At 30.4% G+C, this 17207-nt stretch overlaps 1 protein-coding gene across 1 annotated transcript; it reads right to left on the reverse strand.

Moving 5' to 3' along the window:
• Nucleotides 1-9781: 9781 nt before the first annotated feature.
• LOC123907649 (disease resistance protein RGA2-like) lies at nt 9782-13721 on the reverse strand. The gene has a single exon (XM_045957999.1). It carries the CDS (start codon nt 13470-13472, stop codon nt 10191-10193), a length of 3282 nt encoding a protein of 1093 aa, XP_045813955.1. The 5' UTR covers nt 13473-13721; the 3' UTR covers nt 9782-10190.
• Between the last annotated feature and the right edge of the window lie 3486 nt (nt 13722-17207).

Consider the following 17207-nt stretch of genomic DNA (forward strand, 5'->3'; position numbering starts at 1 on the left):
TTGCGTTCCATAAGGTCAACAGTGGCATTTAACTTAGCATGGTGGTTCTCAATATTATTAGGATAAGTGTCCCAGGACACCACCGAGTCACGAACCATGTTTTCCTCTGAGAAAAGATCTAAATATAACCGACGCACCAAATCTTTCAAAGCCTCGGGATCCTCAATCCACTCTCCTGTGGTGTCTCGAAGCGATAAAATTTTGTTCTTCCTTCTCCTAGAGATAGTTTTAGAATGATAGTATTTGGTATTACGATCACCATCAGTGATCCATTGACTGCGCGACTTTTGGTACCATAAGCACTCTTCTTGGTACAAAGTAATGGCCAATTGATCTTGAAGGTCTTTTTCCAAGTTATCCAGGAAATCGTTGTAGCCATAGTGAGGGCTATTTTGAATACCATTCAGTCTCAAAAGTAACTCTTTTTTCCTCTTGAAAATATTTTCAAAGGTATCCTTATTCCAGTCTTTTAAGTGAGGGGTAAGATTTGAGAGCATGTGGATCAACTCAGAATCAACTTCCCACTTATCAACAATTAATCTATGAAAATCAGCATGAGTAAACCAAGCAGCCTCAAACCTGAATGGACGACTCCCACCATTATAAGGAACCCCTACTGATAAAGCTCATTATTCTATTTATATATAGTATAGATAGTTTAAAATGACAAATTGTATAAACTTACAAATATGATTGTATTGAGTATATGCTTCTGGATCGGTAACTTTGATGACACTAAAGTCAATAATTGAATTTGCGCTAGATCAAAATTAATCCTTTAACCTAAAACAAATAAATAACGCACAAAAGCAAGAAAATAAAACACACCACACCAAAGAAGGAACAAAATACAACGTACAAAGAAATAGGAAAAATCTATTAGCTAGGAAGGATGATTTCGGGGCAAAATTGACCTTAAATCATTCATCTTTGATAGACTAAGAAAAGGAGAAAAGTGGTGACAGCTAGAATTAAAAGATGAGATTTACTTTTGCCACGAATTTACTTTCGCGCGCCCTAGGAATCTCGTTTGCTACTTAGGTAGCAGACATCCCCAAAAACATCATACCTTTATAACGTCCGATAATTAAATAGCGGACGGTATTTTTCAAAATAAAAATCATTTTTATAAGGGTAAAATGGAAAAAGCGTAGGACGCGCGAGAAATTGGTAGAATGGTAAAAGTAAATCTCTTAAAAGATGAGTAGGGATGACAATGGGTAGGGTATTATAGTACTCATCCCCATACCCGCGAATTGAAAAAATATATGTACCCATCCCCATACCCGCGTGGTAACAACTTTTGCTCCCGTCCTCATACCCTATGGGTACCTAAGTACTCATACCCGTTACCCGCATTTTTACTAAAAATAAATTGATGAATTATAAAATATCATATCATTTTTTAACAGAATTAAAAAAATTTCAAAGATTTTAATATTGACTAATGAAAATTATAAACAAAATTATTACTAACCTCTTATGTTAAGTTAAAGTTCATATTTATGTTAAATATTCACATTATTTTTGTATAATTATGTTATAAATAAATATTTTTATTAAAAATAAGTAATAGTTTAATAGTGTTGTTTTGTTTTAAATTGATTTACATATATTATTATATAATAATATAAATAAAATAAATAAATATATATTATGTGAGTATGGGGTGGGGTGGGTACTAAGGTACCCGTATCCGCACCCGTACCCGTTCATTTTTGCGGGTAATTATCCATACTCGTGCCCGTATCCAAAATACGGATTTTTTCCCTACCCGTTGTGGATAATTTTTGCGGGTATCCGTTGGGTATGGGTCAGATTGTCATCCCTAAAGATGAGAGGAATAATATATTTCACTAATCTAATCGTTAAACTTTTATAAAATTTTAAAATATATCCAATTTTATACATTAAAAACTTGTGGAGTTCTTGAACAAAAAAACTTATGGAGTTTATCAAATACAGTTTTTTTTTCTAAGTTAAAAATTTATTAAAGGGAAATAAACAAGAAATCTAAGAGAACATAAACCTCACCTAAATGCTCATCAAATTAACCAAAGCCTCCTTTATATATGCTTATGATTTTCCTTGTTTAAAGCAAAAGGCTATTCGCTTGCAATGGACAATAGTAGAATGATTATTCAAACATCTAATATTCTAATATTTAGTTTCCTTATCTTTTAACACTTGCTTCAATATCTCCAAATCTTTTGCAATATTCAGATTTACATCTATTATGAATATATTAAAATCGAAGTACTACCATCAAAATTACTAATTTATCCTTATTATTTTTAACTATGTTGCAAGTTTTATATCCTTCATTGTAATTTCTCTAAAATCTATAAAAGATAAATACAAAAAAAAAATACCAAAAAATATAGAAAGAATAAGATCAATGCAAAAAAAATATTACATATGAATCTATGCATAAAAATTAAATAGGAAAAAAATACAATAAAAAAATTATAGAAAATTTAGTCAATAAAAATAAATTACGAAAAGAATATAGAAAAAATAAGCTGAATACATAAAAATAGGAATATATAAATTTAAACATAAATTTTATTAGCAAACTCACCATAACATAAGATACATATTTTTTTTAGAAGCAAAAATCTTTTATTAACAAATTCACCATAACATAAGGCATATATTTATTTTTTTTGGACATAAGTTAGACACAGGCAGACATGGAACGCGGATGCCTGACCCGCTAGTTCCTAATAAAATTTCTAATTTTTGATTAAAAAATATACGGGACCATTATTTGTCTCTGAAACATAAAATAAATAAGTTTTTCCAAAAATAACACAATAATTTCACTTATATTTAATTTAAACATATTTTATAATAAATTTAAATATTTTATTCTAAATAAATTTTCTACATTAATATAATGATAAACTTAAATATCGAATTAAAGTCAACCTGTACGAATGCACGAGTCTTTAAACTAGTTATCATTATTAACAATAATATATTTAAATATGTCATACCTACAATCATTTAAACAATCATTTATCATTTCCTTGAATGTGAATTTGTTTCAAAATTAGAAGGGAGTTGAACAATGTTCTCCCCAAACACATGAAAACATATACCAAAATATGAAAATGATCTGATTTTCATGTAACATAACCATTAAAATGTATATGAATGAAATATTTTATGGTGCGAATAATATTAATTGATAAATATATTATTTTAATAAACTAAATATTAAATAGTAAAAATAATTTGAAAACTGAATATCTTGTCTAAAGACCGATTAATTTGAGGAATCTAATCTCAATATTGTTTTCTTGCGTGCGCACCATAATTGACACAAAAAGAATCTAGCCTAACACTTTAAAAGCAGCATTCTCCTAAAACCCAAGTGGATTGCTAATTAAATACTCTAATCTATTGTGCTGACGATTCTAAATTCTAATGCGACTTAGAGATTGCATCAAGTTTGAATAAGATCAATATTTAATGACGACTTTGTTAGTTTTGTCGAAAATTAATAAGTAGGAAACCAGTAGGGGCACATGACACTCAGCCAGTTGGCCTTATCTCCATAGAAATTTTAAAAGACCATTTTTTTTTACAATATAAAAAGACCATATTTGTTTACCAAGAATAAGTTTTTCAAGTAGACAAGAAGTAGGTGTAAGGTGTTTAAGTATAATTCTTTAATTTGACATGTCCATTTTACAATAATTTTGAGTAACTCAACATGCCGTGCTAATTTTTGTTTGACAATTTTTTCTTCGTAAAATTTGTTTGTTTGATCAATTTATCAACGCTAATTAAAATCTATTAAGGGTCCGTTTGAATTAGCTTATTTTTGAGTTTATGCAAACAATTTATGCAATTTTTATGTATTATTATAAGTTTGTTAAGATAGTTTATGATAAAATAGCTTATAAAAATACAATTTTTACTAATGTGAACTTATAAAATAGCATAAAACTTAATTTATATTTCATAAATTATTTATATAAGCTCAAAAATAAGTTAATTTAAATGGACCCTAAATCGATGACTAATTGTTGTATATCATCACTTTTTATGTTAAATAAGTTATAAATTAATTAATTTATTGGACTTATCTAACACATCACACCTTAAATAAGATAAATAGTTAATCGATGACTCTTGTATATTGTGGTATTTTTTTTATATGTTACTCACTCCGTCCCAAAACTTTAGTCCTTTTGGAGTTTTGCACAGAGATTAAGAAATGATAAGTAAAATCATTTTTATCCTTACTTTATTAAGAAAGATAAAATATATTTAATTAATGTTTTAACTTTAATAAGGGTACAAAGGGTAAAGTATTACCAAATATGCATTGATTTCTTAAAGGACTAAAGTTTTGAGACAAAACTAAAAAAGTAAAAAGACTAAAGATGTGGGATGGAGGGAGTACTTCCTAGTATATATATATCGTTAAAAACAACACAAGTAGGAAACCGACATGGGCACATGACACTGAGCTAGTTGGCCTTATCCTTTATGGTTTCTCTCAAATAATCGATTATTCCAAAAACTTAAGTTGTTAGGATAGAGCCACATTAATGATTTTATATTATTTCTAACGGTTTTCGTAGAAATTTTATATATAATACCGTGTTTATTTAACAGTATAAAAAGACCATAGTACTTGTTTACCAAGAAGTAGGTGTAATAAGGTGTTTACGTAAACAAGAAGTAGGTGTAAGGTGTTTAAGTAATTCTTTAAATATTTGACAATAATTTTGGGTAAATCAACATTTCTTCCATGCTAATTTTTGTTTGACAATTTTTTCTTCGTAAAATTTGTTTGTTTGACGAATCAACGATGATTATTGATTAATTAAATATTTAATTTTTAAATAAATATTTTTTAATTAAAATTCTTAAAATGTGTTCAGGAGAAACTCGTTAATAAAACCCTTAGTTAAAATCTGTTAAATCGATAACTAATTGTTGGATATCATGGTCATTTTTTATGTTTATTGTGGATATTACTGTAAACAAGGTATACGCAACTTGGGATTGGTCAGATTTGGCCTAATCTGTTACCCAATCCGTTCAATATTCATTGGGTTGGGTTCATCATCAAACCTGCATTTTCATCATAAAATTCGAACCGAACCAACCCAATTATTAACGGATTGGGTTGGGTTGGGCTCGTGGGTTGTTCATAAACTTTAAAATAACTTTTTGATAGAAAAAAAATACATTTTTATTTTTTTGGTAACGAAAAAATAAATTTAATAATCTACAATACATTTTTTGGTAATAAAAAAAATACATTTTTTAAAAATTTCTAAAAAATCTATAATACAATTAACACAATTGTGACACATTTCTAACAATTAAGTTGAATATAACACCCTCATTTAATTTCATATAAAAATTCATCTTTAATCATAACACTTAATAAACTAAATAAGAGTAGCAAATTTCCAAAAAACACATATTTACATGACCGGGTTGGGTACACGGGTTGACGGGTTCAAAAACTCAAATACAATACCGGAACTGATTGCTTGTGAGTATGGCGGGTTGGGTCGGATTCTACCTGCAAATGAACGGGTTTTCGGGTAAATAATAGGTTGGGTTGGATTGGATCGGCGGGTTCACGGATTGAACGGCACCGATGAGCACCCCTAGTAAACATGTAGAAAACCACCGGGGAATACCACTTGACCAATTATCATAAACTAGTCACCATGTCCGTACGAACGCACATGTCAAAAATTGTAGATCAATTATATTATATAAACATGAAAGTACAAATTAACAATCCTACAATTTTTATTTCCCTTTTTTATAAGGTTTCAATATTGTGAAAGGTGTTAGTATGAGTGGTGGATAAAGAATATATATATATATATATATATATATATATATATATATATATATATATATATATATATATATATATATATATATATGGGGAGGAATCAAATTACACCGGTGTAACATTTGAGTAATGTTACACCGCTCAATAACGCTTCAACGAATACAAATTTTACAAAATCCATCGTTGGATTGAAAGTTTATATCATATAGATCATTCATGTTTAATTCTATAAAAATCTAAAATCATTTGATATGTTATTGAGATTGATAAAGCTTAACGGTATTCAATAAAAACATATAAAGCGTTAATCTTGATCGGTCTCAATAACATATCAAACGATTTTAGATTTTTGTAAAATTGAACACGGATGATATAAATGATATAAACTTTCAATCCAACGGTGGATTTTGTAAAATTTGTATTCGTTGAAGTGTTATTGAGCGGTGTAACATTACTCAAATGTTACACCGGTGTAACTTGATCCCTCCCCTCTATATATATATATATATATATATATATATATATATATATATATATATATATATATATATATATATATATATATATATATATATATATATATATATATATATATATATATATATATATAAAAATAGTGATGCTTCGCTTATAAAATTGATATTCCACTATGAAAAAATTGATTTCGCCCAAAGACTTAATTGTCCTATGAAATCTTTCTTATTTGATTGATGATAATTGATTATGCAGGAAATATGCAACCACATTATAACCATTAACGTGGGTCAAAGATGTGAGTCAAAAATTTGTTCCAAATTATAATATTGCTAGATGTTTAACACTTTGATGACATAATTTTAATCATAGCTTGATTGATATGCCTCGGTGGTTGAAAGATTTTATTCTAACTAAGTGACATGTAGAAGTTAAGAGGCTATGTATAATTTTCTAAAAAAAAATGTAGAAGAATAATTTATTAGTATAGATTTGAAATTTGAAATAAAGTGTAAATTTGGAAATAACAAAAGAGGCTACACCAAATTTCAAATTTTTCCTTTATTATTGGTATAGATAAAGCTATCTGAAAAAGTACTCGCCTAAAATGTAAAGGTAATTAGGATTAACCTAGTTGCATATTATAACCATTATATATAAAAAAGATAACCATTGATTTGATGTGAGTCAAAATTTTGTTCCAAGTTATAATAATGCTAGATGCTTAACACTTTTGATGACATAATTTTAATCAGAATTGATTGATACGTCTTAGTGGTTGAAAGACTTTATTGTAAGTAAGTGATTTGAGTTTGATTCTCATGATTGACAAATTTCTAATTGTTTTTAATTTTTGATAAAACTATGTGAAAAAGTTATCGCCTAAACTATAAAGAAAATTAGGGTTAACCTAATTGCATATTATAACCATAATATATAAAAAAGATAATCAAAGAGAAAATTGAGGAAGAACATGATAGAGAATCTAAAAATTGATTTTGATAATTCACAGTTAGTGGTAATCAAAGAGAAAATTGAAGAACAATATAACAGAGAATCTCAAAATTAATGTTGACAATTCACGGTTGTTAAGATTTATTTGGCAATTTTGCTTTTTTTTTTTCTTCCTAAAGGCTAACAGAGGGTATTGTCAAAAAAATAAATAAATAACGGAGGTAACTCACCCCGTTTAAGTTAGATATGACGTGTATACATTAATCCACTTGTCATGTTATTATTGGGCAACTGGATGAATAGTATGTATGGTACTGTTTGTGTAAGTTTCGTCAAAAACAAAATACATCGCACAAAGACGGAACAACAAAATACACCGTACGAAAATGGGAAATCAAAACAAACAAATATGTGAAAAATCACACTTATTTATTATAACGATAAAGAAAAAACAATTCGGATGGGTGATTCCAAGTTAAAATTGACCTTGAAGATAACGGCTAGGGTTAGAAAATGAGAGAAAAGAAATGGAAAATACTTTACTTCTTTTTAAAGATGATCACTCTTAAAAGTTTAATCTGTATCTTTAAAAGGGTGGAAATCTAAAAAAAATTAAAATTTCTTTCTCTTCTCTTTGTCTTTCAATTATTCTCACACTATAAAAAAGCAAATAAGTTTATAGTTTAACGGAGCTGCACTGAACGTGTAAATAATTTTACATGATCATCGAATAAAAAACTATCATTTGTCATGTCATATCAAGAAAGTGATCTGAAGTGGGGTGACATAGCGGAAAATATGGTTAGTATTGATTGACAGTGTAAAATTATTTTACACCGTTAGTGCATATTCATTTTTCTCATAAGTTTAGCGCTTTAATTTTAAGGGTGGCTTATTTGGGCGGGCGTCACAAAGTTTTATCCTCGGCTAAAATCACGGTAATATAAAATGTCGTAAAAACTTTTTAACTGCAATTATTGATCAATTAGCGACGGTTAAGCCGTGGCAAATAGTAGCTAAGAAAATTAAGAAAAAAAAATCTGAATACAGTTATAACCATGGCTAAACAACACATTAAACAATGCCACCCTTTTAACCGTGGCAAATATTTTTTCTTTTGTTTGTTTTGAAAGCTACTATTCTTTCATTTTTTTTTTTTGCCATTCTTTTCATTATTCAAGCTCCACAAATACATAAATTAATACACCAACAATGAATTGGTTTAACTGGTAAAAATTTTGGTCTTCTTAAGCATGTGGTGAGGGATTCGGTTCCTGATTCATGCATATGGAAAAAATTTGGTTGGAAGAACCTACCTTATATGTTACCCACAGTTTCCCCGACAGAGATCATCGATAATGGTGGTGAAAACTTCGTATCAATACTAGCTTTATCTAAATTGCAGAGCTAATTAAATTTATCCCAGCCCTTAATATGCCAAGAGATATATAGGATCCATATTAAAATAAGGGTCGCCCTAGGGCCCTCGTTAACGATTCTATTTAAAGAAATTTTTTACTTAAAAAATGAAATAATTTAATTTTCAATACATTGACTTCATACATTTTTCATAATTTTTTTTACAAAATTTACTATTTAAAATAGTTAAAAAGTATCCCAAAAAACGGTCATTAGCATTTCCCTTAAAAAATAATTGTCACAATCATAGTCATGGTTCCTAGTTATATGTCACTTTTGGCACTAGAACATGAATATAGCCTTGTTAATGAACAACTACTCCAATAAGACTAGTTTGTTGTAATGTTTTTTCACTGCTTATAGTTTAATTACAGTTTTAATTACAGTTTTAATCTCCATAAGCTACTCCTTCGGTCCCAAAATATAAGTAAAAGTTGGTCAACAGAAGTGAATATATTTGGTCCAAATTTTTAATCAAATACATCAAGTTTCTTTTACTCATTTTTGCTTATATTTTGAGACGGATGAAATATAGTTTATAGTGAGTAAGCTTATAGCGATAACTTATAAGTTTGCTGATTGAATTTGTGGTGTTTGATAAAATTAATGGTTGAACTAGTTTATAAATATGAAATGACATAAAAAATATATGTTTAATCAATATTTAATTTATTTTTAAGTAAGATGACCGGGATAAAATTGGAAGAAAAAATAATAAGCTATAAACTATAAACTCATAAGCTACTTGAAATAGGATTTCAAAAAATAAACTATAAATTAGTAAAATAAACTATAAGCTCTTTTTGAAATATTAGTAACATATATATGATATACTTTTCTTTCCCTATATCAACTTTGTGCTTGTAATTCATGAAAAATTTAGCTATCCAAAGAAGAGCCTGTTAATGGCAGTGTTGCTCACACCTTTTACTACTCATACATTTTTAAAGCCACACAAGACGATTACATCTAAACTTCAACCAAAATGTTTAATGTTACGAATATGATTATTGTGACAAAATCAAAAACCGATCAACATGAAAATGAACAAAAAAACAGAATCTGTTGGGACAAATTGAGAGAGATGAATTTTGGATTGACGAAGAAGATAATAAGGGAAAAATAAAATTGCATTCATCCACAAGGGGCAAAAGTAGTTATATACAAAAGAGGTTACTTGTTAAGTAACTGCAATAACTATCTAAGACAAAACAAAATAACTTCCCTAAAACAAACTTCTAACTGAAAAACAGAAAACAAACAACTCCTAAGCTCGCTTAGCCACGCTAAACTTGCTTGGCCAGCAAGCATAATCCCGCTCTCACTAAGCCAGGATCCTACACTATTAAGTCTTTACTTCAAGCTATCTATAAGCAAACTAAAACACATTTTAAACATGGATTACATTCATCAGAATCAATAAAAAAATAAAACAAAAATCAAAGTGAGAAACGAGAGAGAAATCATGAGGAATCCTGTAACTTTTGAAAATTCTCGTAAAAAACTACATTCCTTCTTGAGGAGTTTGCTTCACTTGTATGTTTTTGATATGAGCAATTTGTGGCCAATCATCACCCGTGTCCGGTTGACACCTTGGCAATAACAAAGGGCAGTTCATGATAGTCAAAGTATGTAGAGACTCCATCCTTTCCATTCCTTTGGGCAACGATTGCAACCATCTGCATTCAGAAATAACCAGTTTTTCAAGTGAAACGAGGATGCCTATTGTTTCTGGTAGATGAGTTAAACCATGGCAATCATAAATCCTTAAATCTTTCAATGATTTCATATTTTCAACTCCCCATGGAAGGGACTTTAGTTTTGGAATACCACTTAATGTAAGAGAAGTAAGGTTTCTTAGACCCTCCAATTCAATTGGATTCTTCCATTCAGTTTCGGATATGTCAGCATCAAGAACAAGTTCTTCACATCTTTCAATAGAAAGTGATTGAAGTGAACTTAAATACTCAAAACCTTGTGGTAGAGAATTCATATTAGAACAATCTCTAATGTGAAGTTCCTCAAGTGAAATGAAGTTTTTAAGCCAACTACTCTCTAGTGGAGATTGTTCAATACCCTCAATTACCATGGACTTCAATTTGGAGAAGGGTTGTGTTTGTGAATTACAAGTTTCAATACTTTCAGTACCGTCAGCATAATGCATTGTATTCCTCATGGATTCTACATTCGACTCAACCAGAACTAGCTCTTCGTCAAGGCCGGGATATCGCGGCACCCAAGCTAATTTAGGACAATATTGGATATTTAGTTTTGAAATGCAACTGAAAGATAATCCACGACTTCCATACCAACCTATTAGATGAGGACAATCAATGATTGTAAGTTCCTTCAAGGATGGAAATAATATTGCTAGTTCAGAGGAATGTATGAAATTCAAAGAGTCCAATCTCCAAAGTTGGAGAACCTTGAGATTTGGAAGCACATCCAGTGCCGGGAGGGTGATGAATTTGGGACAGTTGTTCAAGGTAAACTTAACAAGGCATCGAAGTGAAACGATCCAATCAGACAACCTGGAACCAATGTACCCCACGACGAGTAGCACTTTCAGATTCGGATGCGGCTCGAGACAATCAAGTGATTTCTCATCGTTGGCAATGTATTTTTCCTTCTCGTCCTCTTCCTTGTGATCCCATCTTAGAGTCATGAATTCAATGTGTTGTTTATTTTTCAAAACTTTATCTTCAGAAGCTTCCTTGACTTGTTCAAGATGAGAAATTTCCAAGTAGCCTCTCAACTTGTTAAGATTTGTGAGCGATCTTAGTCCTCCCGAGACATGTTTCTTGCTGGCCACAAAAAGTGACAATGTTTGCAAATCAGTGAGCTTGCTTATTCCACTTGGCATGTGAGTTAGGCGCAAGCATCCCTCAATGCCAAGATGGTTGAGGGAACTTAAATTCCCCATGTCTTTTGGCAATTTCTTGAGGGCATGACATTGAGAGAGCTTCAACGTTTGCAAGTGGATAAGAGTTGTGATGCAACTAGGAAGTTTTTCCATGTTGTTATGGGAAAGATCTAGATATCTCAAGTACTTCATCTCTTCAATAGAGCTTGGAACCATCTTGATCCCCAAGTCATTTAGATCCAACGTGCATAGGGAGTCCTTGAAGGTGTTGAAGATCTTATTACATGTTGATGTTGTCATCTTTACCTCGTGTGGAAGCCGCGGGTTGTTAGTGTTGTATGGAAAAAGAATGGTCGTTAGTTTCTTTGCTTTCTGAAACATTGATTCAGGCACCTCACACGACAGATCTAGAGCGCAATTGAACGAAACTCGCAGCGTTCCTCCATGAACTCTACTCCCCATTGAATCGGATATGATGTTTTTGCCATCGGCAGTTACTAGCTTTGCGAGTTTATGCATTAACTTGTTCATTCTATATAAGCCGCTGTTCCTCACAACACCGCAGTATTTGTGGTGGTCGTTTTCTAACTCAGCTTGATGGAAAACCAAAGGAACAAAGTCATCGAAACAAGCTCGATCAAATTGTTGTTCTGCAATAATAGTTTCACTGCTAGAGGCAACGAGAAATCCTTCAGCAGTCCAGAGTTGAATTAGTTTCTCGGCGTCAATCAGATAATCTTCTAGAAACAATGAACAGTATGCAAAGCATAACTTCTGATTAGTGGGCAGATTGTCGTAATAGATAAACTTTAGCATTTGTAGTGCTTCTAGAGTCCATTTGTCACCACCACCACCATGATGCTTCATCACTGTCGCTATGATCACTATCAGAAGAGGAATTCCACCACAATCCCTCATGTTATCCCTCTCGGGTTTGGATTCAGGTTCGGTGGTGCTTTGTCCATGAATATGTTGAAACAAGGACCATGAGTCCTCTTGATTGAGCCCCTGCAACTGCAAAACATGTCTGGCAACAATGTTGTTGGCAACCTTGTTGCTACGTGTACTAATAAGTATTGCCCTATCAGTACCACCGCCAACCAACTCCGTTAATTTCTGCTGCAACTTGTCGAGAGCATGATTCTCATTCTCAATTTGCAAATTATCTATAACAATTAAGACGTGTTTCTCATGATGACACTCAATTAAATCTTTTACCGTTGAGACAGAGCTGTTGAAGTCGAACCAAATTGGTTGGAACCGAGCTTTGACTCGAAGATCCTTACAAACAAGACGTGCAAGTTTTGTTTTCCCCAATCCAGAAACACCAACAATTACAATAACAGGAGGAACAACATCAGAATTGTTCAGGTTCAGCAATTGATCTATAATCTCCTCCTTTTCATTTTCTCTTCCAAACACTGGAATTTTCTCAAAGTCAAGCAACATTTCGGATGAAAAGTATCTTTCCTCATTTGTATGACTAACAACCGCTTCTTTTCCTTTTGCCTCTTCCTCTATCTGGCGCTTGAGTTCTTCTATTGTTTTCTCGACAAGGAGCATGGCTTGGAAACGTTTCTTTAGGCTGAAGCTGAAGCTGAAGCCCAGCTGACTGATAAATGATTTTTTTGAGCCACTGGTACCGTCCACCAAATATCTCAAAGTATCTTCAACTTGTTTTGAGCCACTGGTAGTGGTACCGTCCAACACATATCTCAAATTCTTGACTACATCTTCAGCTTTTTGAAGCCATTTGGGGCATTCATCCGAGTAACACGCGAGCTGGATTTTTTCATGGATTAGTATAAGATTGTCTTTAAGGCCCCTGATGTGAATTCCTGGTAGCAAATTTGCTCCAGGTTTTAGGGAGTTCAACTTTTGTAAGATGTCGGCGATTGAACGGGAAACTCTGGCTTCCTCCATTGATGTTTTGTTTTATGTGTGAAAATTTAATAATGTTCAAAAATTGTGTGGAAGAAGAAGATACTATTACTCTCTATTGTCCGTATTAATCTTCAACTATTTCCACTCTCTTGATTGTATTGATTTAATAATCAATAAAATACTACGAAAAGAGTAGATCATGATTTATTACTTGTTAATTGATGATGATTAATTGATAATCTTACATATAAGCCTAATCCGTGGTTTCAACTACATTCTTGCCTGCTGGCCATCAAAGTCAAACAAGAGAATCTAATTTTAAAATGTTGCAACTTGAAAGGCTTTATCGAGACTCCAGCGTAACGTGTGTGACTGTTACCATTTTTTTTTGTCACCCAGTGTTTAGAAAATATGGCTCGAATCCCGTCTATATATATATATATATATATATATATATATATATATATAAAATGTAATGTTCTGTCAACTAAGTTAAGTTCATCAGATTGACCGTTACCATTGTTACTCATTAAATAAAACAATTTACAATTATGGATAACAACTGTATATTATTTGAAGAAAAAAAAAGAATTATGCACGTTATGTGGCAATCACATCCATCGATAAACCCTTTCTAGTTGTAATATTTTAAAGATAAAATTAAGTCAAAAATCTTTTAGTAATAATTTGGTTTTTGTCAGTGGCTCAAGTACTATTCCACTAGCTAACATGCTTGCCATTTCTCTTTCTCTAATGTACGTATGGTTTCAACAAATAAATTAATTTTTGTGCCTTTCAGTTGGTGGACTCGTTATTTGAAAGACAAAAGCCTATGTTTTGTCGGATACAGATTTGATGCGGTAGTGATTCACACTGTTTTTATGCTGTTTTGAATCCTTATTGTTGACCGTAGATCGGACGGTCTAGATCAATGCAATTATAAAATCACTTAAAATAATAGATTGGATGGCTGTAATGTAAATCAGTGTGAAAATTATGAGAAAATAAATTGTAGGAAATTTGTTTCCTGTTTTGTCTATGCAGATTGCAGACTGCTTGCACATCTAAATCGTGCGACACTTACAGGTATTATATTACTTTCGTCGGGGTGTATTGGATTTAGATTTTGATGAACAATTTTGGCAAAACAAATCCTGAAGATTTTAACGAATTTAGTGGGATTATATTGACTTTGTGAGATTTTCAAGAGATTTTTTTTAAAAGACTTTTTACAATCAAGAATTTTAACGTAGGATTGTAATGGATTTGTATAGAGATTTTTAAGATTTCAAAGTACTTTATGGATTTTTAGGATTTCAAAAAATTATTCGTTAGTAAGAAAAATCAATGTTGTTTGTACCAAAAAAAAAAATACTTTTAGCTTCATTGAAAATATAATGTATATACGTACATTTTCTCTTATATTAATTAGGAGTTGTATAAAGTGATCTACTTACTCTAGCAACATCTTGTTTTTTAACTAAAAAAGAAATTAAAAAAATGAATTTGGGAACAAACTCACAAAATCTATATTAATAGTTTAAAATGACAAATTGTATAAGCTTGCAAATATGTCCATATTGAGTCTATGCTTATGGATCGATAGCGTTGATGATATCAAAATAAATAATTGAATCTGAGGTAGATCAAAATTAATTCTTCAACCTGAAACAAATAAACAATGCACAAAAATAGGAAAATAAAATACACCACACCAAAGAAGGAACAAAATACAACATACTAAGAAATGGAAAAAATTATCTGGAGAGGTGATTTCGAGCCAAAATTTGACCATATATATATGATAGACTAAAAAAGACAAAAAAAGTAGTGACAACTAGAATTAAAAGATGAGAGTAATAACTAGTTATAAGAAATATACTCCCTCCGATCCTTATTATAAGGAACAATTTGGATTTTTTTTTGTCCTTTATATAATGAACACTCCTTAAATCTATGCTTTATTAAATAAGTAATTCCTTTTATACCCTTATTGAATTGTATACTCCAATATAACCTATTCCAATGCTTAACATTAATTACACACACATTTCCTATACGTAAATGATAATGTAACATTGGAATTAATTAGCCTTGTGTATAGATGAGTTACATTGGAATTAAGAATAGTGGCTTATTATATTGATAATTACAAGAGACAACAATCAATTAAGACCAAGGTTATTTTTGGAATTAAACATAATATTTTAGAATTTTTAATAAAAAAAATAGGTCTCCTTAGTCTGTGTGTTTTTGTCAAACTGTTCCTTATAATAAGGACTGGAGGAAGTATTTCACTAACCTAATAGTTAAATTAAAAGCTTATATTGAATAGATTAACACCGCTCAATTTTATAAAAGTTTAAAATTTATCAAATTTTATAAAAACTTGTGGAGTTTATCAAATAATAGTATTTTTTTTCTAAGCTTAAAATTTATCAAAGAGAAATAAACAAAAATCTAAGAAAACATAAACCTAACCTAGAAAAAAGAAGGTAAAATAAAATGCTCATCAAATTAACAAAATTTCCTACCATTTGCGCGGGTATTATGAAAACGAGCCTCCTTTATGCTTATATTTCTTGTTTAAAAAATCACCTCTGCAAAAGACTATTAGTTTGCAATAGAATGATTATTCAAATATCATTTTTTTTTTGTTACAATGATTATTCAAATATCTAATATCTCAAAATTTGCAACATTCGGATTTAAATTATCATTAGTAACAATAATATTGTCATACCAACAATCAAAGCCCTTGAATGTGAATTTGTTTCCAAGTTAGAAGGGAGTTGAACAAATGTTCTCCCCAAACACATCACTCCAAAAACATATACCAAAATATCAAAATGATCTGATTTTCATCTAACATATATAACAATTAAATAAAATGTCTATGAATGAAATATTTTATGGTAATTGATAAATAGTCCTGGCGAGTTTAACTTAGTTCCTAGGGACATTAAATACATTATGTAGGAGCTGTTTGAACTCCTTTAAGGTGAAATTTCTAGACATTAGATAAAAAAATTATTAATTGATAAATATATTAATTTAATAAATAAATATTTTTTTTGAAGACAAATAAATAAATATTAAATAGTAAAGATATATCCTTTTCTAGTATAAGGACCGATTAATTTGAGAGTTTCAATACCACAGTCTTACGTGGGCACCATAATTGGCGGTAAAAAAAGAAGAATGAAATCTGAAATTTTACAAGGAGCAACTCCAAGTCCTAAAACTTAAGTGGGTTACTCTAATTTATTTTGCTGACGATTCTAATGTGACTTAGGTTCTGTTTAGTAAAAATAATTAAGCTATAAGTTAGCTGATAGTTGAAAAGTTAATTTATAATCGAAAAGTTAACTTATAGCTGATGGTTGATGGATTATAGCTGAAACACTAATGGAATGAAATTAAAGTATTTGGCAAATTTAGTTGTTGTAAGTATAAAATGACATAAAAATACATGATTAGTGAGTAATTATTATATTTCAGAAGAAAAAAATAAAGAAATAATTTTTTCTTCGTAAAATTTGTTTGTTTGGCGAATTTATAACACTGATTAAAATCTATTAAATCGATGACTGATTGTTGTATATCATGCTCATTTTTTATGTTTATTGTGGATTGATAATACTGTAAACATGTAGGAAACCATTAGGGCACACCACTTGGTCAATTATAATAAATAAAAGGTATTGTTAAGGAGTGCTCTCGGGTACTATTTAAACATTCCATTTTAAAAATATATTTTATTTCAAAAATTAA

This window comes from Trifolium pratense, linkage group LG2 (assembly GCF_020283565.1).
Source record: "Trifolium pratense cultivar HEN17-A07 linkage group LG2, ARS_RC_1.1, whole genome shotgun sequence".
NCBI classification, from domain to species: domain Eukaryota; kingdom Viridiplantae; phylum Streptophyta; class Magnoliopsida; order Fabales; family Fabaceae; genus Trifolium; species Trifolium pratense.

Coding starts and splice junctions, on each gene's coding strand:
- LOC123907649 (XM_045957999.1), bottom strand. CDS start 13,472: ATGGAGGAAGCCAGAGTTTCCCGTTCAATCGCCGACATCTTACAAAAG.